This window comes from Xenopus tropicalis, chromosome 6 (assembly GCF_000004195.4).
Source record: "Xenopus tropicalis strain Nigerian chromosome 6, UCB_Xtro_10.0, whole genome shotgun sequence".
In the NCBI taxonomy this organism is placed as follows: Eukaryota; Metazoa; Chordata; class Amphibia; order Anura; family Pipidae; genus Xenopus; species Xenopus tropicalis.
This window is the reverse complement of record NC_030682.2, coordinates 60,673,000-60,700,889: the sequence shown is the minus strand read 5'-3', so window position 1 is coordinate 60,700,889 and position 27,890 is coordinate 60,673,000. Positions and strand designations below refer to the sequence as shown.

Sequence of the window (27,890 nt, the reverse complement as noted above, 5' to 3'; positions counted from 1 at the left end):
CAACAACAAACATTTGTAAATCGCTTTCTCCCGTGGGACCCAAAGCACATCTTCCTGTTCTATAAATACAGTAAAGTATCATGTTTTACTAACATTTCTGTGTAACATTCTCATGACTGACTTGGTTAGCCAAAGTTATTCACCAAAATTTCAGAAGGACCAACAAGAAAAATACATTAGAAGTTAAAGCACTTTCTACAGTGCATGTAATCATATAGGCAATTTAGAAATAGGAGCTTAGGAGAAGGGTATTCCATACATTATAGAGCGAGAAACTGAACCCTCTGCCTCAAATTAGCAGAATGAATTGCATACACTTAGGGGCATATTTATTATGCTGTTTAAAAAACAGCGGGAAAATTCGCCATGCATTGGCAGGCTTCGCCATGTAAAAACGGCGTAAAATTGGCATAATTTTTTTACGCGTTTTTTCTTCCACCGGAACTTATGGAAAATAATGGCGTAATATCCGGCATTCAGTCAGCGATCGTTTCCATTTATTTTACACAGCTTTTAACTCCATTTTTTCGGCTAATTAGTTTTACACAGCATAATAAATACGCCCCTTACTGTTTATTTTCTTATTTAAAGGGAATGAAATGCAGTGGGATTTAGTCTAAAGCATGGTATTAAAAGAAATGTCTGCCAGGTTAGCCTTAAGTCACTTTTTCAAATGTTCTTTTCACTGCAGTTGTCTGCAGTTCATTGCAAACAAATTTTTCCTTGCCAGCAAGAAATTCTATCTATTTTGAGTGGGAAATTATGCTTGTTGGCACCCTATAATTCCATGGTAGCAAATAGGAAGACAGCAGTTTGAACAGTACTTACTTCATGGCACTGTTGTGTTCCACAGGGCAGGTCCTCTCCCATTTAATAGATTGTCAAGTGGGAAGAGGGTTTTGACTACTCCAGTTCTCTCTAATGGTGCTATGACATTTCAAATACCCTTGTGTTGTTAGTCTTATTGTTATCATTTGGATTAATTAAATATATTCTATTTTTTATTGCTTTCAGTTGACTGTGGTATCATGATAATGAAGCATCTGCTTGAATTATACTCCTCTAAACCCTCAGAGTATCCTTATTTAAACCCCAACATCCAAGATTGCAATGGGGACACAGTAATGCACATGGTTTTCCAGAGTCCATATCAAAAACAGTATCGGGCAGTAATGGAGCTGCTTTCAAAGTTTGATATAAAACTTACACTAAAAAATAAATTGGGCAAGGATGCCAAACACAGGATAAAGAATACAGATGCCCATTACATTGCATGGAATGAAGCTAATAAGAAAAAAAAGCATGATCCACCTTCCACTTCTTCAAAACCTAAAAAGACTATTTCAAATGGGAATAAGACACACACAAATTTGCAAACAAAGACATCTTTACCTTCTGTGGAAGATTCTGATTATTCAAATGTAGAGGCAGATATAAATATTAACAAGCATGTTTTATTAAATCCCCCAGAATTAAATATGGTAAACACAACCAAACCAACAACTGCCAAAGACATTCTTGTTCAAGTCATCCAAGATTTAATAAAAGCTATGGATTTTACAAGGGCTCCCACAGAGTCTAGAATTCACATGCCCTCTGTTACATCAGCAACAAAGGACAATCATTTGATTTCTGTGTGTTCAAGTGATACCCAGTCACAAAGTGAAGATTTTTCTGAAGTAGGGCAGACAGTAGATGATGTGACTGAGTTTGATGATAATGAACATTCTGCTGTTGGTTGTAATGAATGTGAAACTGATTTGCTAGAGGAAGACTTAGATATTTCAAAGACTGACTTTGGTAATATGACATGGGAAATTGAATGTGCGCCAGAAGCACTGAAAAAATTAGGGAGCAAAGCTGTACCACAGTATATGAAGAATAAAATAATATTCTCTATCCAGAAGCTTGGAAATGGGGAATGGACGCGTAGCCTTCACAAACAGCTGAAGTACTTAAAGTGTGACATTAAGCTCTTTGAAGTAAAACTGGACAAAGGCGCAAGGATGCTCTGGGAACTTGCAATTGATTTTTCACCACGTTGCAGTGAAAAGCCTGAAACACTTATAGAGGATGAATCATCTTCTCATGCCTCCAATAAAACAGGAAGAGTTTACACAGAAATGATAAGGATATGGGACATTGTTCTTGATCATTGCAAGCTCAGTAGTGCTATTGATGTCATATGTCATGCTTACAATCGAGGATTAACTTGCATATTAAGAAAGAAACTTAAAGGCATCACTAAACCTCAGTTTTTCTCAAATGTAGAAAAGCGTGTTCCGCTTTGCTTTGTTGAAGACATTGAACTGGAAAGTAATATGGTTCATGTCTTACCAAATTATTTTCCTCCAGCAAGTGCTTCAGAAACAGAATACAGCATAATGAAATTTCATAGTTTCAGTACAGACATGGCACTCAATATTTTAAACAATATTAGTACTAGAGTTGAATATCCCTTTCGTGTTGGTGAATTAGAATATGCAGTTATTGACCTTAATCCAAAGCCTATGGAAGCAATAATATTAATTGGGCGAAGTGGAACAGGCAAAACAACTTGCTGTTTGTATCGCCTTTGGAAGAAGTTCCATTCTTATTGGGAAAAAGCAGAATTAATTGGTGGCCCCTGGCTTGTGAAACAAACATGGCAGAGGAGACATTTTGAAGAAAATGTGGAAAAAAGTGACACAGAAGATGAAGACACTACTGATGAAACAGATAGCACAGAGGAAGAACAGATCTCATTGGAGCTAGATTTGCTCAATGCTGAAGAACAATTATCTGAATCTGAAGATAGAGAAGAAGATCCTTGCAAATTAGAACACTACCATCCAGTTTTTATTACCAAAAACCATGTGCTTTGTCAGGAAGTTCAAAGAAATTTTTGTGAGCTAAGTAAGTCTACACAAGCAACAAATCATTACAAACCAGCTGAATCAAATGTTTACAGGCTGCAAGACCTAAAGGATGACTGCTTCCCCATGTTTGTCACCTCTCAACAATTTTTGTTATTATTAGATGCTTCAATGCCTGATCCATTTTTCCCCAGAAACGAAGATGGAAGTATAAAAAGGAGCATCATTGGCTGGTCTTCTTCAGATGAAATTGATATTCCAGATTTGATGAGAGACTATGATGGAGATGATGGTGAACTAGATAATGACAAAGAGGAAACCGTTTGTGAACTGAAAGAGAGTGACCCTCGTGTGTTTGTGACCTTTGAATTATTTGCCAGTGAACTGTGGCCACAAATGGTAAAGGGAAAATCATGTTATAATGCAGCCTTAGTATGGAAAGAAATAAAGTCATTTTTAAAAGGGTCTTTTGAAGCGCTTAACTGTCATCAGGGGAAACTCACAGAGGATGAGTACTATAAACTAGGCAAGAAAAGAGCCCCCAACTTTCAAGAAGATCGCAAAGAAATATATCGCCTTTTTTCCATATATGAGCAAATAAAGTCAAAAAAAGGGTACTTTGATGAAGAGGATGTTTTATACCATTTATCTTGCCAGTTATCAAAACTTGAAGAGCTACCATGGTCCATTCATGAGCTCTATGGAGATGAGATTCAAGACTTTACACAAGCAGAGCTCTCCTTGCTGATGAGATGCATTAATGACCCCAATTCAATGTTTCTTACTGGAGATACAGCACAGAGCATAATGAAGGGGGTGTCATTCCGTTTCAGTGACCTAAGGTCCTTGTTCTATTATGCAAACAAGAATGCAAAAAATGACGGAAAAAAATGTGTTGTTAGAAAACCAAAACGGATCTATCAGCTATATCAAAATTATAGATCCCATTCTGGTAAGCAAAGCTCTATTTGCAGTATACTATTTGTAATCTAACTATTTGTTAATCCCTATTTCCCTCTGCTCTGTTTATGCTTGCTTTTTTATTCTTTGCTGTGACTGCATTATACTGATCTGAACATTTACTCAAACTAAGTAAGAATTATGGTAATACTGCTAATATTGTTCTCGTGCTGGAACTAATTAACACTAGAAAAATTTACATTTGGGTAGTAGCCAATAGCAACCAATCAGATTGGGTTTTTTGAGGTAGAATAATGATAGCAAGCATTTGATTTGATTGGGGTTAGGATATTGAACTAGAAAAGTTATGTTGAACGTTACTAGTATAACTTTATACAGTATATGGGAAAATAGCCAATCCAACAATTCTCCGTTATATAATTTCATATTATATAATATAAGAAAGGATACTGAAACTGGAAAAATGTTAGGTCCAGGTCTTTTAATTTATCATAGTAAACAGTTTGATGATTGCTTTCCTTGCATAAAGGGGTGGTATTACAACCTTCGGGACTTCAGTCAATAGGCCTTGTCCTGAAAATATTTTCTTACATTTTGCTTCATAAAAGAAATGTTTAGTATTTCTTGCCCTTAACAGGACAGATATTAAAAATAAAAGTTTTCATTTAACAGATATCTAATTTTTCAGAGAAATTGTGAAAGGTAGAAGGCAGTTAGTGAAATTTCCCTTATACCCCCTATTTAACAATAAGCTCATCTGTATCTGTAAAGCCTGTATGATTTCTGTTATTTCTAAACAAGAATATGAAGCCAGTTTCACTTTAGTACTTCCTGTCCCACAGAACATCAAAGCAGCCAATATAGCTAATTATCAGTCCACTAAGAATCACCTGATAATGAGCTGTTCAAAGGCTGCTGCTTAGAGAAGGGAGGGGTTTGTTTGTTCAGAGGTAGGTACAACAGATTGCCTTGTTTATAAATGAAAGGGAGGGTAAGTTCAGTGATAATATCCCAACTTTCAAATTAGTGTTTTTAATGGCACGTTAAAACAATAGGCGGAATTTAATTCAACACTCCTATTTATTGTGTTCATTTTTAGCAAAAGTGTTTTTAGGTGTATACGGTCCCTTTAAGTGAGGAGGTATAAGGTCTAATATTGTTATGCATTTTAAAAACAATAACATAAGTATAATAGTTAATTCTACATACACCAAATAGGGGGTAAAGGGTTTTGAATATACTTAGAGCCATTGAAAATATGTTTGCAATACAAATACATTCTTGTAGTTTGAGGAAAAATGTAGTAGGACGGAGCACGCTAGGACTACTGAGTTTTTAAAAAATATATCAATCTTTATTAGTAGCTTCCATTGCAGAGTTAACAAAACTAGAACTCCCTAGCTTGACGCGTTTCGTGGCTCAAGGCCACTTCATCAGAAGCTTTTGTAGTTTCTTGTAGTTTGACATTTGTTTTGCATTAAAGGGCCTGTGTTCTGTGCTGCAAATATCAGCAGCATAGTGTACCTTTTTACCCTCTTCCTCTGTTTTGATTAAAAGGTTTTAGGATTGTAGCCTACATAATTCAAGGGGGATGCTTAGACAATACACATTTTATTTTGCTGTGAGAGCATTTTTACAATGCTATCCAACCTGTGTTTTGTGACTGCCTTATGCTATATAGAAGCAGTCTTAGTGGGCTCTGGATAGGCATTTCCTGTTCTGTGAAAAAATCCAAGTTCTATGGCAGCCATCAATACTACAAAACTTTGTCAAGTCTAAAAACTAGCAGGAAAATGCCCATAGAGTCCACGGGAACATTTTTGTATTTTAAATTGGGGGAGGGAATTAGCACTTTGCATATTTTAACACATTTGTTTCTATTTGTTAGGGATTCTCCACCTTGCTTCTGGTGTTGTTGATTTGCTGCAGTATTTCTTCCCTGAATCATTTGATCGACTTCCACGTGATTGTGGCTTGTTTGATGGCCCAAAACCAACTGTTCTGGAGTCCTGCAGTGTCAGTGACCTGGCTATATTATTGCGTGGCAACAAGAGAAAAGCACAGCCAATAGAATTTGGAGCTCATCAGGTGGAATTATGCTATAAACATTAAACTTGCAGCTCAACCTTGAACTGATAAATCTGTACATTTATTTCATCTCTTCTTGATTCTTACTGAGATTCATAGTACAAACACCATCATTTTACATCATCATCATCAAAGCAACATAATTTAGAACAAGACCATTTGGGGGCAGCATGTTGGCATAGTGGCTCAGTGCTGCCTTGTAACTCCTCAGTTCTAGGTTCATTTCCAGCTAGGGTATTTGTGAAGCTGAGCTGTAAAGCTTTGTGGAATATGTTGGCACTATATAAATTAATCATTTGCAACTAATAAATGGCAATCCTTAATAATGTTATTCAATTCATATATGAAAGTAGGTGTATTAATTATCTTAAAATAGAAAGCTACATATTAGGTTTATAAATGTGCTCAATATTAAGGGGGGCAGTATTGTAGAGCATGTAAACTCAAAAATAAAATGTATCCTATGAAGGAAAATATCATTCTGAATCTTCAACTTATGAATTAAACATTGAATGGTATTGCAGTTGAAAGCAACACTTGCCTATCCCTTTTTGACTGGTTAAAATACATCACAAATTGGATATTACAATGCAGAAGATGAAACTATGCATAAAACTGCTTTCATATAGCGTAAAGTGCCATAAAAAGTGATAATCTTTATATGCTATGTAAACTATACAGTCATACCTTCCCTCTCGTTTTAAAAATGTATATGTATTTCAATAAAGGGAGCACAAAATTATAGTGATAGTATCTGCTAAGCATAATAAAGCAAGGGGTGCCTCCCATCCACTAGATAAAATTAGTATATGCATGTCGAACAGAGAAAGTGTACACCCATAAGTGAAAATGTTATTGAGTTAATAACGCTAGTAATATAGTGCCTATGAAATAAATACATTTGATAAAAATATAAAAGTAACTAGGTTATTATTACTTGAAATGCAATTAATTTGCATATATGTTAAATGTTTGTTGATGCTTTTCCATAAAAATATGTGTGTCTGTATCACTAGCAATAAACCACAATCTTTTTAAAATAGTGCTAGCCCAGCATTACCTCAGCACTCAGATCTATTACACCGCACTGGGCAGCGGATCATTTGTACTCCGGCTGATAGTATGATCATACCACTTAAAGCCCAGCATGGCATGACTCATTCAGCCTATAACATACCTTAAAATACCTAAAACTATTGTCTTGATAGATCCTATAAAACTATTTTATTACAACCTAACTTGTGTTATAATTTAGCAACTACCATTTAATACCTCTTCTTCTTGTAGTGTGGTTATGTAATGCCACTTTCATTAGTATACCAGCTGTCAGTTGTTTAAGGAGGAATAGTTCCATCTATAATGTTCAGTGGAGCCATAGAGCTTTTATATTCATGACCTGACCCCAAAAGCCCCATAAAAAACTAAACTAAAAACTAAACTAAAATTTTTTCAAATACAAATATTATTAGACTATGTGAATATACGAGTTTGAATCCCGAAATGGGAAAAATTCGGATTAAATATGATAATTTCTGATGATCGCAAATATCACGAAAGTGCTTACAAAAAAAATCGTATTAGTCACGATAATATTGTGTTGGCGATCCGAAAGTCACAAAATTTTCGTATCGAACAATCGTAAACAGTGGGAAAACCTTTCTGACTTTGATCCTTCTGTGCATGATTTTGGAAGCCTCCCATAGGACTCAATGGCACTCTTCAGCTCCAGCCTGGCCCAAAGAAATTTTATAGCAAAGTCACAGAAAATAACAAATACAAATTTTTTGTATTTCGTACCTGTCATACTTTAATAAATCAGCCCCTAAATGTAATATTAGGTACAATACTATATTACATTTTCTAATAGACATGTAGAGAATATCTTAGTAAATATTACCAAATATAATGATATTTTCTTGGAGTTGGAGTTCTCATTAAGACATGTTGTATATCCAAATAATGTCCAGTGAATAACACAGTTCTAGCAGTAATAAAATTGTGGTGGAATGTCAGCACACATTATCATACCCATAACTATTCTACCTTAATTTTGCATGCACACCAATGTCAATACAAGCATTAAAGATAATTTAATAGTAATACTACAGTTTGGAGAGGTTACCAGGTTATCTGTATTTCCTTGTGCGCTGTGGGTGGTCTCAGTATTATTATCTATACTTTTTGGGTAGAATATCATGAACCTTAGTGTATTATGTGTAACCTTTGTCACTGTTTTTAGGTGATTTTGGTTAAAAATGAAAGTGCCAAAGAGAGGATCCCAGAAGAACTGAGTTTGGCTTTGGTTCTAACAATTTATGAAGCTAAAGGTTTGGAATTTGATGATGTTCTCCTGTATAACTTCTTCACTGATTCAGAGGTACTTGTACAATGTGTTCGTCAATCATCATTTTCAAAGGGATGTTCCTAACAATTGAATGTATTGTGAGTCTCTTAAATTATAAAGGGATATGATATTCTGTAAGAATTATATTAGCTGTTTAGAATGATAGGTATATACCATTTTTATGAGAGAATAAGTATTTGTCAGGAAAAAATAATACCTTAACCATTATTGCCTGCTCTAGATTATACAGTATATGTCACCTCTGTCAGGTCTGAATTGTGAAATTTACATTTTCGGGTTACTTTTTAATCTGCTGAGTATTGTCTGGCAGCAAATAGTGGGCCAAAATCATCCACAGACAGTGGGTGAAATTGGAGATTTACCTGTTTAATGTGTTCTAGAAGTGTCTATTCAAATTAACATCATACTTTTTAATTTTTCATGGTTTACTATTTGAGTATGAAAACAAACATGCTGGTTATCAGGGGCAATAACTGCATCACAATATGCATAAAAGCACACACATATAAATACTAAGGCTAATTGCACATTGTCACAAAATAATATTGACTACAACATACTGAATTGTAACTTTAATATTGAAGCTATCACACTAGGGCTGCACCAGTGTCCAAACTGGGGAGCATGATGGGCGAAGGGGAGATCAGATGGCATGGTAGGGTGGGGGAAAAGGAGAAGTGTATGAAAGAAAAAAAAATGTTGTGGTGAATTACTGAGATCAGAATATGTGTTTTTGATGCTTTTTATTTAATATGATGAAGCTTATATTACATTTTTATTTTCCTTTAAGGTAGAATTACCCTTGTAAGTGTAATTTAGGTGTGTTCAATGTTAAAATGATAAAGTCGTTGCCCTAATTTTCTTGTATACACAATATTAAGTGAAATATATGTGTGTGTTTCAAATTTTGTAATTTTGCGATTTTACCTCTTTTTAAGGCTTTCAAGGAATGGAGAATCATTTCAACCTTTAGTCCAGAATCTCATTCAAATGTTGAAAGCCAGCCGCTAATTGAAATTTCTATGGATAAAGTATGTATGCCTGTTAATAGGCAGTTAACAATGAATCCAGAACTACATAAGGTACTTATTTATTTTCTCTTTTATATTAAAATGCTGATTTTTCTTAGAAGATGTGATTTTAGATGTTCTTGCTCATTTTTAGGGGCACAATGTATATATATATTGCATCCCAAAGTGTTACAGGGAATTCTCAGTTTAATATGGTATGGTTTCTAGATGCTGAATGTTGAACTGAAGCAGTTGTATACAGCTGTCACCAGAGCTCGGGTTAACCTATGGATATTTGATGAGAGTCAGGAAAAACGTGCTCCAGCATTTGGATATTTTATCAAGGGGGACTTTGTCAAAGTAGTACGAACAGATGAAAACAAAGGTACAGTTCCAACATTGAGAAAATGGTAACTCTTTTAATATCCATTGGCTGTGAATTGGAAAAAAGACAGACTAAAGCTTCTATTCAAAAGAACATGGCACTGGAATAAAATTTAAGGTCACAACAGTTCATCCTAGATTTGTTTACCCCTTTGTTGCTTTGGACATATGGGGTACACATTTAGCAGAAAAAACATTGCCAGATACATTTTCAAAGTGAGACTTCCTTTAAAATGGAATATTATGAGTTTTTCATATATGTTTTGTTATAATTATTCAGTTTACCTATTAAAGGACAACCACCACTCCATTAGACATTATTTCACATGGCAAGCAACCATATTCTACTTAAGTTAGAGCCCTAGAAAACTTGTATTTCTTTCTCCTTCATTTAACCCTTTGTGCTCCAAGCCTCTAGATTGGGTTACCAGAACACTTGAAAATTCAGGCACATGTCTAATAAAAGTATGTAGTGATTGTATTTAAAAGAAATTGCAATCAGTGCAGCCCCTCTAGCTGGATTTTGTAGGCACGCCCCTAATATATTTTCGTGATCTGGTAGCCCTACTGAAGAGCATTAATATAAGATTGAATACGTTTTTTAGATGTACAAATTTAGTTATTCATACTGAAAAAAATATTTTTTTATGTAGATCTTGATGACAACATGTTTGTGAGAACATCTACTAAAGAGGAATGGATTTCCAGAGGAGACTATTATGCCAGCCACAAATGCTGGAAAGTAAGTGTACACTACTGCAGTTTATACAAATTCTGAAACTTGCTGTCTTCATTGTGAACATCAGACAAAAGCATAAGGTGTTTTTTTGCCTACAACAGACTCTTATGGTAATTGTGCTGAACCTGCGAGTTCAATTGCAAGTCAGCAGTTCAACTAGATTACCATAGTAATCTCTGCAGGGGTAGTTTGGGTGGCCTCCTCCCTAAAGATAATGGGGAAGAGACTAAAGTATTTGTCACAGATTCAGTTCATTTGTCTATTGCAGCTTTCAATTTTTCTGTTCATCCCTACTCTCTATTTTCTGTCAAAATTCATATATTATCTTTAGAAAGTCAGTGTGTTTGTTGATTTTGGCTCTGTTATTGGCTGTATATCTAGAATCCCTGCCATAAGCTAGTGCAGGTCTTAGTATCCCTTTAAGATAATACGAACTAGTGGGTGGGAATGTTGTACAAAGCACCAACAGCAAGAGTCAATGTAAATGGCCATCTCTCTCCAGAGTTTTCTTTATCCATGGGTACCTGACAAGACTGCCCATTATCACCCCTTTTATTTGCCTTGGCCATAGAGCCCCTCGCTAATCCGACACTCCTCAGCTGTAACAGGTTTTAAATTGGGGACTGTAAAAGAACCTATATCCTTATACGCAGTGATGTCCTGTTGTACTTGGACTCTCCCGGTACTTCACTCCAGGCAGTCTTGCGAATAGTCAAACACTTTGGACACTCTGGTTTAAGGATCAGTTGGGACAAATCTAGTATCTTACCTATAGACCCAAATATTGATCCAAATATGTTTTCCCCCACCCCTTTGCAATGGATTGATACATTTAAATACTACAATCCATAAGGAGCTAAATGCTTTTATCCCAAACAACCTAGACCCCACTCTTAAAGCCATGAGGGAGAAATTGATGGTGTGGGCTAAACTTCCCCCATCCATTTGGGGAAGAATTAATTTACTAAAGATGATATTTCTCCCCAAATTTCTTTATATCTTTCACAACTCACCAACCCTTATTCCACCAAAGTTTGTCTCTAGATAAAGCACAGACTGCCTTCTGGTGGGCCAAAAAATATTCTAGATTTCCTCAAGCTGAGCTTAGAGTATTGGTTACAGGGGGGCGGGCCTAGGTCTCCAACACTGGCAATTTTATTTTTAGCTGCACATGACTATTATGTCCAATGGTGGTTCTGCCCTGATCCCACCAACCCCAATGTTCACCTACAGGCAACCGTAGCCAGTTCAATGAAGTCACTGATAAATATCCCATTTCGTAAGCTATTGGACATTCTAACTTACTACCCAATCATTGTGACACCCTACATAACATGGCAGATGATGCTACATATTTACAAACTGAAGCCCCTAATCCTATCTACAAGTTTGTCGCTATGGGATAATACTCACCTCCCCAACTTTCATCAAATTGCACCATATCTAGTATGGCCCCACTGGGGCATATGCACGTTGGGGCCGACGCCAGGGGCCCTATTACCTAGAGACCAGATCAGGCACACAGAAACTGGAGAGTTGCTCCCTTGGGTCTCATACCTACAACTCCAACAGGCCTTCCAACAGTAATTCCAAAGAACCATAGTGTCATTTGTCCTTACTGACATTGAAACTACTCTCCGAAATTCCTCCTCTAAAAAGATGATCACCAGACTATACTCCCTACTTCTCATTACCATCCAGTCTCCTATACAGGAATACAGCATGGCGCCAGGACTTAATGGAGCTACACTGCATGGCTATGCCCCCAAGTATACAATTTCTGGGAACAGGTCCTAAACTATATTCAGAATACAACATCCCTCCCTAAAATACTTACGCCTAAGGTACAGGGGAAGGGGATGCCCCCAAAATATGACAAGGTATGGGGAGAATGCGTCGGAGCTATAGACTAATATTATTTTGGCACCCCTCTGAGAATATAACAACTCCTTCCACTGGGAACCCCAAAATCCCCTCTCTTCTCTTGCAGTTTGGAGCCTCCGACTGATTAATATTGGTGTACTTGATGTATCTTAGACACATAAATGAAACACGTTTGTAGAACCAATGCTGTACTGTTTATTGTTGCTTTTTATGTTATAAATGCAAAATAAAAACCTTTGAAAAAAAAAAAAAAAATATGCCTTTATAATGTGCACATCAGTATGTTTAACTGTCCTTAAAATGCATACAGGTTGCTGCTAAGTGTTACCAGAAGGGAGAGGCAACTGAGAAGGAGAAATTGGCTTTTGCCCATAATGCTGTTTTACATTTGCCAGAAAAAAAAGCTAGTTCCAGGTGAGGATACCTTTAACTGCCTGGGAAGGTCTACCTGTAGAATATACATGTGATCAAAAACATGATTATTTTGTTTCCTTTTTTCCCTAACAGGGAAAAGCAAATGGAGTATTTACGGCTTGCAAAAACATACATGGAATGCAGAGAACCAAAACTAGCTGTCAAATGTCTAGCATTTGCTAAAGAATTTCACCTTTGTGGAGAACTCTGTAGAAAGCTTGAAAAGGTACAACGTGCATATATTCTAACCATTTATATTTCTATAATATTGTATTACAAGAGATATTAAATGCTTAGTATAATGCTTATATAGTAGTACTCAGGAAGATGTCTTTTAAAACACTTTTATAAGGGAAACTATACCCTTGAACATTGCAGGTTTCTAAAACATGTAACACATAAAACAGCACTTATGTAAAACCCTGTTTCATACAAATAAAGCCTTTTTGTGAAAAATAGATTTAGCTAATAGCATGTTCCACTGGCTCATATGATTCAATGTGTTCATGCACAAACCAAGAGCACATACATGCTAAATTACATAAGCCAGTGGACAGAGCTCTGTCTTTTACTCCCACACTTCTTCCTGTTACAGTTAAGTATTACTGTTTCTGTTTAAGTATTCATTCTGAAGGTATAGATTTCCTTTAATTGAAACATTTGGTACAAGGGATTTGCAAAAGTACTGCAAATTTTTAACGGACATTAGATTTTTGGCAACATGTCAGGAATATGTGGTTAGCCAGTGCCCAATGCCTTTCACTGTATATAATCCCTTAGGGTGGCAGTACACACTGTCTCTCACTGTATATAATGAGATTGGGGGACAGTCCCCTATGTTTTTCTTATGTATTATGTGCTATGTCTCTTTATGTATATATAGTACTTGTGTCCACTTTTCTCAGTGTATTTTATGTATTTGGGGTGAGAGTACCCATTGCTATTGCTATTGCCAATTCTCACAGTGCAATGGGCTAGGGATAAAATTTACAGGGTCTGCCAGCTGCCCTTTTGTCAGGGATGGCCCCATAACATGCTGCATTTTCACAGTTGCCCCAAACACCCATGAATATGCCATTATGAAATAAATTCTATAGTAGACTATCTGGAAAAACAAAGAAGTATGCAAACTAAAAGTCTGAGGATAAAGTACTTAGGACTCTGAAGAAGCCTCATTGAACCATCGTTAAAAACTTACAGCGTACGGGGTGCTAACCGCCTAGGGAAAATATTACAGCAACAACCATATCGTTAGTTAATTTCAAGTGTAAGTAGTAAACTAAAAGACAATCTTTTGCTATGTAAAAGACATGATGCTACCTTCCCTAAGGAGCATATTTATTAACGATTAGAATTATCAGAAAAATATGGAATAATTGTGACTAAACACAATCAAATTGTTTTTCATCATCAAAATTTGGTAAACTGCAGAAAAAAATGTTATCTTGAAAATTAAATGAAAATATTAACAGTATTTAATGACAAAATAATGATAAAATCAATCGACAAAATCACAACAAAATCTATAGAGGTTTTGTAGTAAATAGTCTTAAATGTGCAATTGTTTGGTAAGTGAAAAATAAAGCAATCAGTCAGTAGGTAACAAAAACATCTGATTGATTGCTGTGGTTTTCTAAGTTAAAGAAGATGGTAATCTTGAACACTGAGGGCTGCCAAATGTTAGGCACCCCCTACTGATTGAAATTGATTACCTGAAACCACAGGCCAGTGCTCATATTAGCAGATTGTATTGTATTTAGTAAAACCGCTGTTTTGAAAGACTTTCTTGATATAGAACACTCCTGGCTGAGAATGAAGCCTTTTGGGACCCCACGGACAGGCACATTGCGGCAACCCTAAGAAAAGGGTTTGTACATGCAGCATCCGTATTGTGACCAGTAGCAGCCACTGTTGACCCAATCTCAAGCAAATTATATCCAAGGTTACGGGGCCAGAGCACATTTGTACCTTCAGGGAAGAGACCTAGAAGCACACTGTATTACTGCTGCCAATACTAGTGGTTTGCTTTCCAGCAAAACCATTCCTTTCACTTATACAGACCCTCTAACTACACGAACATCATCCAATTGAAACCAGAGAAAGGAGAAACCAACAGACACAAACGTCCAAAGAACCACCAATAACAAACACATCTGCATGATGCTATAGTTTTAGGCTTAATTCTACTAGATACTAATATGACCCCTTTAAATCCCATAGCAATGTTATTTCATATTACTGAGTAGTTCTATTTTTTCACCAAATGTACATAAATGTACTTTCTAATTCTGAGATATATTTAGTCAACAGAGCTTTTATTTTTTGATCAAATGAATGGGAGCCACATCTTTTGACAACATTTTTTGTTTTGCACAGAATAAAGATGCTGCATACTTCTTTAAAATGATTCAGAACAATGCAGTTGCTGCTCAGTGCTTTGAAGAGGCTGGGGAATTGGAGATGGCATTAAACCTATACAGCCAAGAGAAGATGTATGAAGAAGCAGCTCTTGTGATTGAAAGGTAGGTAAAATCAACCTTTTCAACTTATCTCTTCTCTTCAATTTTGAATACAGGTTTTCCTTTACAAATTAGACAGATTAAGGGGAATAATGATAAAAATCTGCAATATTTTTTAACCTTTCACTGGTGGGTATTTTTAGTACTGTTCTCCAGTACTTTTTCTTTCTTAAATACTATTTGCAACATGAAATTAGTAAACGAAAACCCTTACTGATAGATGACCATCTTTAGAAATGATCATGTGCAGTTTGAAATTTTTTTCTTCTTTTTCCAGCAGACTCCACTTTTTTTGCTCATATGCTATATAACTGTTTTTTCCACTGTCACACCTGGCAAAAAATGTGATAAATCTGCCCCATAGTGTATCTCAAATTTATTAATTGAGATAGAATTATAGATTCAGCATTAAAAAAAGACGGTTTTTAGCAAAATATATTCTTTATTGTACACATTCCAGTGTAGGCACTGGTGCAATATCATCAATCTGTAACCATGTACACTATTGCCATTAAGTCCCATTCATTTTCTACCCTTTCTTTTCCTCTTTTTAATCTTCTCTGCTTCCCTCTAATTTCTTCTTCTTTCTGCTACTCCCATTTTCAAGCTACTTTGTTTGTAGCTTAAACATTTATTATAGACAGAAATATATTGTAATTATATTGTAATTGATCAAGTTAAAATCCTTGTATCTTTTAGTTATCATAGTTATCAGTCTTTTTACACTTTTTACTATAGGCACAAGAAAAGAAACCCAAATGTACATCTACCATTTACAGCAAAACGTTACTATTTGGAAGCTGCTGCTAATTTATTAAGCAATAACAAACTCAAGAAGATGAATGAAATTTTGGCAAATCTTGATGTTGAAGATCAGTTGATCTTCCTGAAGAAGCACAAGAGATGGAGTGAAGCTGCCAGTTTGCTTAAAAACCATGGACGCTGTGAAGAAGCAGCACTTCTTATGAGAGATCATGGAAAACTGTTAGAAGCAGCAGACCTAACAATGAATAAAGAATTTCGGGCATTATGTCTGCTTGCTGCAGCAAAATGTCATATAAAGGATTGTGATGGAAGTAACAATATAGGCACCAGGATTGCTGAAGCTGTGCAGATATTTAAGGACATACAAAACAAAATAGGCGTTGCTGAGGCTACTCTTGTAGAGGGAATTATGACAAATGATTTTGGGAAGCTTCACTTTTCTTTTGAAAACTTTGTGACGCAGTCTCATTGTGCAGGGGCTGTAGAAGCTCTTTTTGAATGTATGAAATGTGATGAGTTCAATCAAAAGCTGCTCTCCATGGCTGCTTCAGGATTACAACGTCTGATAACTCTTCTTAAAGCTCTAAAAGCAACAAAGACCAATGCGGACAGGGAAAATGTTAAATCATGCTTTGAATTTTTTGGAGTTGTACACAAGGAGGGAGATACCTGCAAAGTTCTGCAGCATGAAGGAGCAAGAATTCTCAAAGTTTTCACTGAAGAGAGCTTTCATGTAAAAGACAGGAACCTCGAACTTGCTTATGTGAAGTCTTTGTTAGAAAGGCATTTTCTTAAAAGGCTGTGTGATATCTCAACAAAAGTACTTGAAAATGTGTATCCAGAATCAGATATTTGTCCCAAATTCATTGTAGGCCTAGATTGTACTGATGAAAATTGCCAAGACTTCCACAGGCCTGTTTTACAACACGAATTTAAAAGAATGTTATTTTCTAAAATAAATTTAACAACTATAAGTGGATTGTTGTTTGATGCAAGAAATCTCTCAAAAGAATATTCCAATGAGCTCCAAGAAATTCTGGGTGCGGATGTATTTCGATTCCCTCGTTCTCTTCTAAATTTGTTTTTCCCTAAACATTTTCATCTCCGAATCCTTTCAGAAAACAAAGGGGTGTGCAAAATGTTTGAAGATATTTGGCGCAACTTTCCAAAACCTTGTATTAACATGCTCACTGAATATGGCAAGTCCCTTTTTTACCAAAAAGTTGATAAAGAGAAGAGAGAGTCAACAGATTTATGGTTAGAAGCAATGTGCATTTTCTCTCTGTCTTCATGTTACCCAGATGAATTAAAACGTTTACTTGATGAGGAAGAGGTTAAATTTAACAGGGATTACATGCGTCAAAGCAAATATAGACATGAAACAAAAGAAGATGGTAGGCGATTAAAAAATTTAGGGATGCTGAAACCTGATGTCTCTAGTGGCTCCTTAAAAGATAGTCACATTCACTTTTTTCGCCTTTTTCAAAGTTCATTGGATAACCTATACGTCTTAAAAAATCCAGAAACTTGCAAAACTTATTTTTTCAGATTTCTAAATTATATAGTCAAAAAGTCAATTTGCCCGTTAATTCCAAATATTGGAAACTCAGTTATGCTGTTGGAATTCCAGTTTACATTCTGCTGTGTAGTTCTTATGCGCCTTTCTCCTAGCACAAGGGTCCTGCTCCCAAAAAGTTACATCTCTGTACTCCATCATTGGGAGTCCATGTTTGGAAAGAAAGGAAAGTCTGTGGTGAAAGATACATATTCTATCTTGATGGAATACAAGCCGAGGAATGAAGATCAAGCTATGAAAATCTTCAAATATCACCTTGCTTACCTAGCTAAAGTTCTTTGTGGAGAGGAGGAGCATAATTTCAATGTCCTTCTTGATGCATTTCGTGACATTGACTGTATTCGTTCCGGGGAAGCTGAGAGAACGTTAGTTCTCTGCTTAGTGATGATGGTGAATGTTAAAGGAGTCATGAAGCCAGAAACTGACATTATACTTAAAAAGAATATCCCTTTAATTCAGCAAGAGCTGAAAAACCAAAAAGAAAATTTTCCATTAAATGTACCAGAGAGGTTAATTAATTCAGTAAACAATTTACCTCATAATGCAGCAGAGATAGTTGATTTCCTCCAGAATCTGCTAAGTCAGAGGGATGAGGAGCACTTAGTTGAATGCTCCTGGAGGTGGGATGCCAGCTATTTTAAAGGATCAGTACGTGGGATTTTCTATAATGATAAGTTCAAGTTTAAGGAATTTGCTGATGTCCAACATATAACACACAGCTTTCAGTCTCCATATTTTGAAGAACAAGAATATTTTCCAGAAGAAAGAGTTGATATTGTGGCAACCCTGGCATCCCAGGTGCAACAGAAACATTCTGCTAAGCAACAATTTCACGAACTTATGCTTTTTGTCTGCTTTTGTATTAAGTGGAAAAGGGCTTCCCTTCATGCAAAAAAAAGGAGAATGGAAGAATCCACTCCAGACCACTTCAAAGTAGCAGGCATTGACTCAACCCAATGTGATATATGTGGAGTCAAATTTTCTCTGTGTCCAATATCATTTTCTGCTTCTACAGAAGAATATGAAGAAGAAGCAATGTCAACAATAACAAATAAGGTAGAAAAAAATGATTACTTTGAATCCCAGGTTGTACTTAATATGAGCGTGACGTATGAAAGTCACATTAAGCTAGAGAGTCACCGTCACCAAATGGAAGCCTACAACAGCTACCTTCAGTTTTACAAATTACAAGTGAACACAGTACTTTCTGAGGCAAAATCCCTGGTGCAAAGCCTGAAGCAAATGACTGATGATCAGTTGTTATCGACAGAGTTAAATCTAGAGCAAACAAAGATTAAAAACAAAATGAAAGACGTTGTAGATCAAATGGAAGACATATATGAGAGGAAAAAATGGTCAGAAGGTATGTAATGCAGTGTTGCTAATCAGTGGGATAAAAACCATGGCGTTAATTCATCAGCACTCTATTTTTATTGGGCAATAAGATTAATACCGTATATACTCGAGTATAAGCCGATCCGAATATAAGCCGAGGTACCTAATTTTACCTAAGAAAGCTGGAAAAACTTATTGACTCGAGTATAAGCCTAGGGTGGGAAAAAATAAATACCAATAAAATTACATTAAATGAGGCATCAGTGGGGTATATGTTTTTAAATATTTATTTCAAATAAAAACTGTAAACTAGCTCTGTAAGTGGAGGGTCAACAAAAACAAATGTTTTATCAACAATGATACCTTAAGAGTACTCAATCAGCAACCAAGCTAAAACACAAAGAGTTAAAATCCTTTAAAACTATATATAGTTTATATAGAATATAAAGTGCAGTGTCTAGTGCAGAATGAGACAGGTGAGGATGGTAGATGAAGATGAATTTGGGAGCGGGCCTGGGCACTGGAGGGTCTGGTTGCGGGTGGCCTAATTTGCACACAAAGGACAGAGGGTGCTAGTCTGGAGGGACCCATGGCACCTGACTCGAGTATAAGCCAAGGGTGACTTTTTCAGCACATTTTGGAGGCTGAAAAACTAGGCTTATACTTGAGTATATACAGTAAATGCGGAAAATATAAAATACTTCTCAATCTCTATCTCTGAGTTCCCCACTTCCCCACGTCCTTTGATAAAGCATGCTTTATTGGCATTGGCTTAGTAAAGCTGTTGCTTTTCAGTAATAATAAAATATTAACCGTTTTTGTGTTAATTGTTTAGTGATATGTATTTTCTGTAAATATTAAATGAAAGTCAGTGAAAGCTGCAATTAGGGATACAGTGAAGTATAATAAATATTAACAGACACAGTTGCTATTAATTCTACACTATGAACATGCTAATTGGAGTTTATTATTTATTACAGCTGAAATGTTAATAGAGAGACCACTGCAAGCTTTAGCAACGACTCTTTCTGAAGCTCAGAGTGTCTTGAATAAAGTAGAACAGCATATGGCAAATCAAGAAGGTAATTTTAAATTGAGTATTTCGTTTTTATTTCCTGTTGCTTTAATCTTGTTTTGGTAGGTTAAGAAAAACCTGCATTGATTCACAGAAAGCTAAAATAAAATATATTTTAGATAATAAAAGTGATATCACAACAAATCTTGGTTTAAGATGCATATAGCCAGACACTGACTGCCAGAAGGGTGCAAAAAATATATATAAAGTAAGCAGACATGGAAATGTGTTAAAAAAATAACAAAAAACCTTAAATTGTGTATTTTACATCACTTAAATGGCATGAATAGCTTCCCAAAAAATTGAATACTTCGAAGTAAAAGGACCACAAAAATATTGCCCAGGACAGCTCCCACTGACTTCTGCATAACCTCTATGGCATTTAGATGGAATATTTTTACAATCATGTTTTTTTTCCATTTTGACACATAATAAATGCCAAAAAAATTGCGGGTTATTTTTTTTTAGCACAAAAATAGACATTTTCCTTAGCATAAACAAAATGGTATAGCATACAGACTGTTTTGTTCCCCACTATAAGGGTAAGTAATTATTCCCTGGGAGGTAAGTGCTAAAGCGCTTAGGGGAGCAAAAGCATGCCCCTTAGTGCTCACTTACGAAGCACTTGCACTCTCAGTGGGGGGAGGCCAAGAGTAATGTCACGAAACTCAGCAGAGATGCTGTAGCACATTGAAAGATGCACACCATCTCCCTTCGAACACCTCTTGAATAAATCACTGCCCAATACAGGTAGCACTCTAGCATTCAAGGAGCAAGCGGCAGTTGTGCAAAAAAATTAACACAGTTTGCAAAGAGCAAAAAAAGTGATTGCATTTTTTTTTTTGCACACTGTTCTCTTTGTTGCAAATGACCTCAATTGTGTGGTATTGATCAAAAATCCTGGCATCATTCACAATACTTTCCATTAACCTAAAAAGGAAGTGTTATCATTGCAGTTCCAAGATGACCAACAAGACTTAAAGCATAAAGCAAATTCAGTGCCAGTACAGGTATGGGATCCGTTATCCAGAAGGCTCCAAATTACGGAAAGTCTGTCTCCCATAGACTCCATTTTAATTAAATCAGATTTTTAAAACATATTTCCTTTTTCTCTGTAATAATAAAACGGAACCTTCTATTTGATCCCAACTAAGATATAAGTAATCTTTATTAGATGTAAAACAGTCTTATTGGGTTTAATTAATGTTTTATAGTTTTTATAGTAGAATATAAGGTATGGAGATCCAAGTTACAAAAAGACCTCTTATCCGGAATACCCTTGGTCCCGAGCATTCTGTATAATGGGTCCTATACCTGTACTTATTTAGCCTTAGACATGGCTACAGTTCACCCATTTTATTTTTGTAACTTACTGCCCAAGCTGTATTCTGTGGTGAGTGAGCTTCACCAGTATGTAACTCCATAAGTGGCTTTGTCAAAGTCCGTCAATTTCTGACTCAGAAGCATAGGCAACTGACTTGCATTTCCAGCAATGAAAGTAGGACTGGACCATAGTGAATTTAATGTCTTAATTCAGCCTGAGATCTCTTGTGATGGGGAAATGAAGTTGGTGTCTGGAGGACAGGTCTGGTAGTGAAAATCTTTGTCTAGGATATGTTTGTCATGCTGTGTGACCCAGGATAGCTAGAATGTTAACAACTTTGGGTCAGTTGGTGCAGAGAAGGGCTCAGGGATGCTGCAGAGAGTAACTGAACCTGAGGGAGACTGTAGTGTAAGGAAGTAGAAGTTTAACCAATTAGTTAGGTGGACAATGGCCGATTAAATGAAGCTTCACTCTTTTAGCCATGATCTATGAGAAAGGTGTTCCTTGCAAATTCATTCAGTTTAGGGTTCATACTCACAAAAACACACCTTCCAGTGTAGTAGCCAGTGAAGGGATGGCACTGCTGGTTTTCGTGGAAACTCTGTTCTAGCTGTGCACTCTGCAGGAGAAACATGTTTTTTTATCCTAACCTCCTGTCCTGAACTCCTCTTAACCATTACAGTGCTCAATCTAAGCAGAACTTTTTATCAAAGTAAATTATGCCCGTGTAAACCTGAATTCTTGATTGCATGAACTTTACAGTTCACTGGTGCTGTTTGTAGATGTAAATGTCACTAAGGATGTGTGAAAAGGAAAATGGGCTCTAGGTGAAAGCTGTTATTTGTTTCAGGAAAATATGATGGTGCTGGCAAAGGGAAGGGGATATATGCAATACAAATGGTGTGGTTTGGGGTGATGTGCCCAATTTATATAGATGGTAGGAAAATGTAGTGTTTACATGTCCTTTAAGGTTCCAGCAGGCCAGGGCAGAGATTTTATTGGTGGTTCCCCCACTATCTAGTGTTGTCCCCAGGCCCTTTTTGACAGACATATCGTACCAGAGGTGCATGGTTCTAGGGGCTTTAGTAAAAACTATTCTTTATTTTTGTGAACTCATTTTTTCTCTTTCTGGCAACATTTTTTATATGAAGAACCCCAGTTGTGCCCAGCTGGCCCAATATCCATGTGATAAAATAATAAAATAGGGACTCTACAAGAACAGATTAGTAGAGCTTTCCAGTTTGATTAAAATAAGGGGCCTATCATCTCTTTATCAAAAGTTATACCAGATGAAAAGTCTGCTTGTGGGCCCTGGACAAATGTCCATTTTGCTCATTTATTAAAGTGGCCTTGTTTTCTTTAGACAGTATTATGCATACATGATATTCCCATAACTTGCAAACAGGGACATTGTCGCTGTTAATGTAACTGAAGTATTTGACTTTTTTGACATAGATAACTGTATAAACAAACAAGCAGTAATGTGTAGATTTACTAGATAAATGCTAAAGTTTGAGAATCAAATCAATTGATTGGCAGTTTATTGGAGACTTTATTGACAATTTTAGGCCCAAAATCTTACACCAGCACAGTATAAAGGGCTTACTATCTCTTAATGTTAACATCCGTTTTTTTCTCTTTTGAATAAGGTTTACAAAAGAAGGATCTGTTTGATCATGAAATAGACTATGATTTTGAAGAACTTTGGTCCAAAAAAACAAAGAGGTCCAAGAAGAAAGCAAAACGCCACTGAAGTAAAAAGCAATTGTTTTGGTGTTGGGTTTAATTTTTGTGTGTATGATTTAAAATGTAATGAATATATAAGGAAATGCTGTTAAGTTTAAGCAAATAATTTTTCACAAATTGCCAAGCAGACTAACTGTTCTGTACTAAATATTACTTTATGTTGCTACTATACTTTTTTTTATGGAGTAACTTAAAATGCATATAGTTTTTTTTCTACACTTTGGCAGTTATGGCACCACTTTTTATATATACATATTTCCATGATATATCACACTTGTATTTACACAATTGACCAAAGTCTTTTCTATGTTTATCTTTCATTAAACCCACAAAAACTGAATTTTTGTAAAATGAATATATTTTTTGAGGAAATATTTCACTGTACATTTTTTAATCTTTTTTTTATTGTATTATGTATGTATTCCTGGAACAATACATCCAATGTATTGTAAGTGAGATAAGCCTTTAATGTGGTACTTTTCAGGTGATGGCACGCAGAATGCCTTTCACCTGTGCTAAATCTGTTCCAGTGCTTGCGATAAAATGTAACAATAGAAGTCAGTGTTACATGAGAGTTGCCTTACAGTACCATAATGCCTTCTCCTGCATTTTCCCATGATTCAAATTTTTATTGGCACTGACTTCTAAATAGTGGTATTTCTGATGATTTGTTAACTGTGCTGGAAAAGATTGATGGTAGAATTTATATTTATGGGTTAACCTTTGATCACCTGTCAAGAGAAGAAAAGAGAGCCCCTGCAGTCAATTGGTATTGTTGGCCACAGCAAATCATTCACTCTACCATTTAAAATTTTGTTCTTGAAACAACAAATGTATTTTTTTAGCTGTAATGTTGGTTTGTAGGCAGCCATCTCAGTGAATTGTGCCTGCCAGGCAACCTATTGTTTCTCCTACTCCCATGTAAAGCTGCCCATACACGTGCAGATCCGCTCGCTTGGCAATGTCGCCAAGCGAGTGGATCTTCACCCGATATCCCCACCTACCGGTGGGCGATATCGGGTAACATGTAGGCGAATTTGATCGTTTGGCCCTAATGGCGGCAATGGGCCAATTTCAGGCCAGATATTGGTTGGCCAGGCCCCTCGTTTCTGCCCCTACATGGGCGATAAGCTGCCGAATCGGCCTGTGTATGGGGACCTTAACTGTGGAGGAGTGCTTTCCTGATATCTACTGGGAGCTGATATCTTGCTCCCTTCCAATTGTGCTGCTGGGAGGGGGGTGATATCACTCTTGCAACCCAGCACTAAAATGTGACTGAACTTTATCAGAGCACAGGTCACATGGCTGTGGCCCCCTGGGAAATCAAGAATGTGGCTAGCCCTATGTGATATTTAAATATTAAATATAAAAAAGTATTTTTGAAAAATGGATTTCAGTGCAGGATTCTGCTGGAGAAGCTTTATTAACTTATGTGTTTTGAAAAAAACATGTTTTCCCATGCCAGTATTCCTTTAAGCTGTAATGTCATAGCTTGTCTGCAGTCCTTGGTCAATGAAAGATGTATATTTTTAATATAAAACAACACTGTATTATAAAAGGTCTGCTCCATAATATTTCCCCCCATCTTTCACCTAGGTGCTGCTCTGTGAGTGTTGACATCTTTGGTGCTTTTTGGGTTGCAGGATAACATACAGAGAACCTGGATGATGAGCGTAGGGTCGCACATATTTTTTTCCACTGTCCCCTGTAGGTGAGAAATTTCACAGAAGCTCTGTACACTCTCAACAAATAGACTCCTTCATTTCTGGTTTCTGCATTCAGATTGTTTTGTTTGAATTTTAAATATTACAGAGAGAATAATAGAAAACAATCCATGCTTATGCTTAATTACTTGATAACAAATGTGCATTATTGCTAGATAGACATGTTAGGTGATTGATCTTTTTCAAAATCTGTAGGCTTTTGTGCTGGTTTATTGTAATAATTTACTTTATGCAAACAACAAATGCAACATACTTATATACTGTTAGAATTAGAAAAATTTGAATTTGGGGAGGCCTGACTAAAAAATTGATACTGATAAGCACCCATTAGTATTTTCAAAGGCTATACATTTTCTTTATCTTTTTCATGTTTTAAGAATCTAAGACTAATTTTGTCAAGTTTATATTTTTACATTCTAGTTTTTTGGGTTTTTTTTTAAATAAGATGAGTAAAATTCGTTTTTTTTTGTTTTTTTTTGGTTTTTTTTTACTAACTGAGCATAAAAATGTTTCAAAACTTTTAATATACATCTTGTTTGGCTTGTCTGTTTTCTTTAAAAGAGTGTGTTTATTTTATTGCCAGAACCCCTGGCAGCCGAAAAACAGTTGCTCAGTAAGGCTTTAATTTTGTTGTAATTACTACTTTTCACACTTAACTTCATTTCCTCTCCATTTCATCTTCCAGTCTGCCATTGGACCATAGAAACCAGTTAGCTGCTGAAATTCCAAACCAAAAAACTGCTAAAGAAAATACTATCTAGTCAAGCTAGAAAGCCCTGATTCTGCTGAATCCAAAGATACCCCAATAATAAAACAGCATTTTGTACAATTTCACATTAAAAAACCAAACAGATAAGGGTATCTTTGTTAGTTTGTAGGGATATTTCATAGGAAGACTGCAAGACGTGCACTTAGAGAGCAGCTAAAAACACACCCACCAAACACCCACCAAACCGAGGCAATAGCTAAATTTGGGGCTGCGCTCTAAGTGCACACTTTTCAGATTTTTAGTCTAAACAATCCTTACCTGTAAATACCCCCACAAACTATATATTCTTTGAAAGTGCACACCTACAACTATTCAGCGACACCATCCTTGCTTTCCTACATGCAGAACTGGGGATGCAGTTGTCCTTAGAATTTTGTGCTTTGGCCTGAAATGAGAAAAATTAAAAAGAACCAGAGTTATTCTACTTAGTTTTATAACACCAAATAGAAAATCTGTACATTTGTAAAATAATATATTTGCCACCAAATATTCATACTGTCAAAAAAAAAAAAAGATTTGTAGCCCGCAAACACAGGTAGCTTCCAATTGCACTGGTGAGCATTTCATATGCCAACAATAAGGCTTGTGTCATTAGCTAATAATAAATTCCCCACAAGAGTGTAATCATGCTCCATGTTACTCACCTAGCACCTCAGTAGGCTATACCATCACAACATAAATATTCCATTTGTGGCATGAGCACAAAAACCATAGGTATATTCCAACCACAATTGAGTAAAAAGTTGAATGCCTACACTAAAATTAAAATATATATATATATATATATATATATATATATATATATATATATATATATATATATATATATATATATATAAATATAAATATATTGCCCATGAATAAATATAGCCTCAGTATCTGCACTTAAAACCCGAGCTATTGACTCAAGTCCCCTGTTTCTCTCCAACCATCACAGCTACGCCTGCAGCGCGATACTAACTACAATCCATAATAAAGAGACTACAATAAGCATATTGGAATGCAAACTGTCCCCATCTGCCAGCATATCATAACTTTCTTTCACAACTGCAAAGAAAAACCCTGAATGTGCAAAATCACTTTACAAACAAGCTGAAGCCCATACTAAAAACTATTCCAGGGAGACCTAAAATACTAGTAAAATCTAAAATGTTTCCTAGAAATACAGATAACAACAGCACTCAAAAGGGAGCTTATGAGGTGTCAGTAAAAAAAAAAAAAAAAAAAAAAAATTTGTGGCATCAGCAGAAAAGATGAATCACCATGATAATCATACACCACCAAGTATCCTAAATGTTTTGGGTAAAGAAAAACCAACTACAACATGAAATTCTAATTTCAGAGGGCAATTTGAATTATGTATATGTCAAATTTCTTGTACCAGGCCTTAGTTTTTCAGGTGGCTTTGTAATAATGTTTGAGTTGATCAGTTCTCTCAATGCACCCATGTACCTGCTGTATTCCTTGCTACAGAGAGGTGTCGTTTCGGGGGCCTATCAACTCTTTGTTCTGCTACATTTTTTGTGTCAAAGTAATTGATGGCAAGGAGCTCATTATTTCTTTGGGCCTATATTTCTCCACAATTTAATTTTTTGTTGACAAGATCCCTGGGCAGTCCCGTTCGATTTATGGTGCCACAGGCTGGGGTATTCAAAGAATATTGTGCTCTTAACAGGGGGGATACTTGAGTAAAAGTTATTTACATTTATTTACATAACTTCAGCCCAGAAGTGGAGAGATGAGCTCCCATTAATTTTTGCCACTGACAGTCAAATCAAGGGGACAACCATAAATCATGAAAGCTGGTGTAGGGGATCGGAGAACCCTGTCCCCTGTTTCTCAGTCTGTGATCTCATCCAGCCTAGCTACAGACTGGGGAGGGATCCGGTTGGCTGGCTGCCCCAGTGCACGTCTGGGAGAGGTGTGCCTAAGCTTTGGAGCCAAAAATCTAGGGGCGGGCCCAGCAGTTTATAAACGGAGCCCCTGCTGTTGTTTGCCAGTGCAGAGATAGAGACCCAGAGTGAGCAGTTGGCACAAACTGTGTGAGTTCAGACTTGAAAGCATAAAAGTCTGCTGGACTGCTAGGGAGTATAAAGTCCTCTGTGGAACTCTCAGATTGTGTCCCCTGAGTGAACAGGTATTGCCTGGTTACCTGCTACGTGGGAGCAGCCACCCTTTTCAACGGGGAAAGTACTCTGGGGCAGTTAGCGCTACCTGGGGGGAATTAAGAGCTCTTTGGGAAGGGACTGAACTGATTAAAGGGTTGGAGGGTCTATCCGGATTAAAGTTGGTGCTGGGCAAAGTACAGAGACTGTGCCAGCCGTGGATAGCCCACACAAGTTCCTCAGGACAGGATTGTGAGTCCTCCCTAAAGCTATCCTACTTTCTGTTTCAAAA

The 27,890-nt window shown here is 36.3% G+C and overlaps 1 protein-coding gene across 2 annotated transcripts in view; it reads left to right on the top strand.

Moving 5' to 3' along the window:
• Positions 1–23,340, top strand: part of trank1 (tetratricopeptide repeat and ankyrin repeat containing 1) — a 77,636-nt gene extending 54,296 nt beyond the window's left edge. For both annotated transcript variants that reach the window (XM_002933422.5, XM_031903946.1), the window contains exons 14-25: positions 1,015–3,807; positions 5,665–5,864; positions 8,104–8,241; positions 9,168–9,311; positions 9,468–9,624; positions 10,277–10,365; positions 12,557–12,660; positions 12,754–12,886; positions 15,037–15,182; positions 15,918–18,883; positions 19,836–19,937; positions 22,904–23,340. In XM_002933422.5, coding sequence (XP_002933468.2) covers positions 1,015–3,807; positions 5,665–5,864; positions 8,104–8,241; positions 9,168–9,311; positions 9,468–9,624; positions 10,277–10,365; positions 12,557–12,660; positions 12,754–12,886; positions 15,037–15,182; positions 15,918–18,883; positions 19,836–19,937; positions 22,904–23,007 — 7,076 coding nt within the window. In that variant the 3' untranslated portion in view covers positions 23,008–23,340. The remainder of the gene's footprint in view (positions 1–1,014; positions 3,808–5,664; positions 5,865–8,103; positions 8,242–9,167; positions 9,312–9,467; positions 9,625–10,276; positions 10,366–12,556; positions 12,661–12,753; positions 12,887–15,036; positions 15,183–15,917; positions 18,884–19,835; positions 19,938–22,903) is intronic.
• Positions 23,341–27,890: the final 4,550 nt, after the last annotated feature.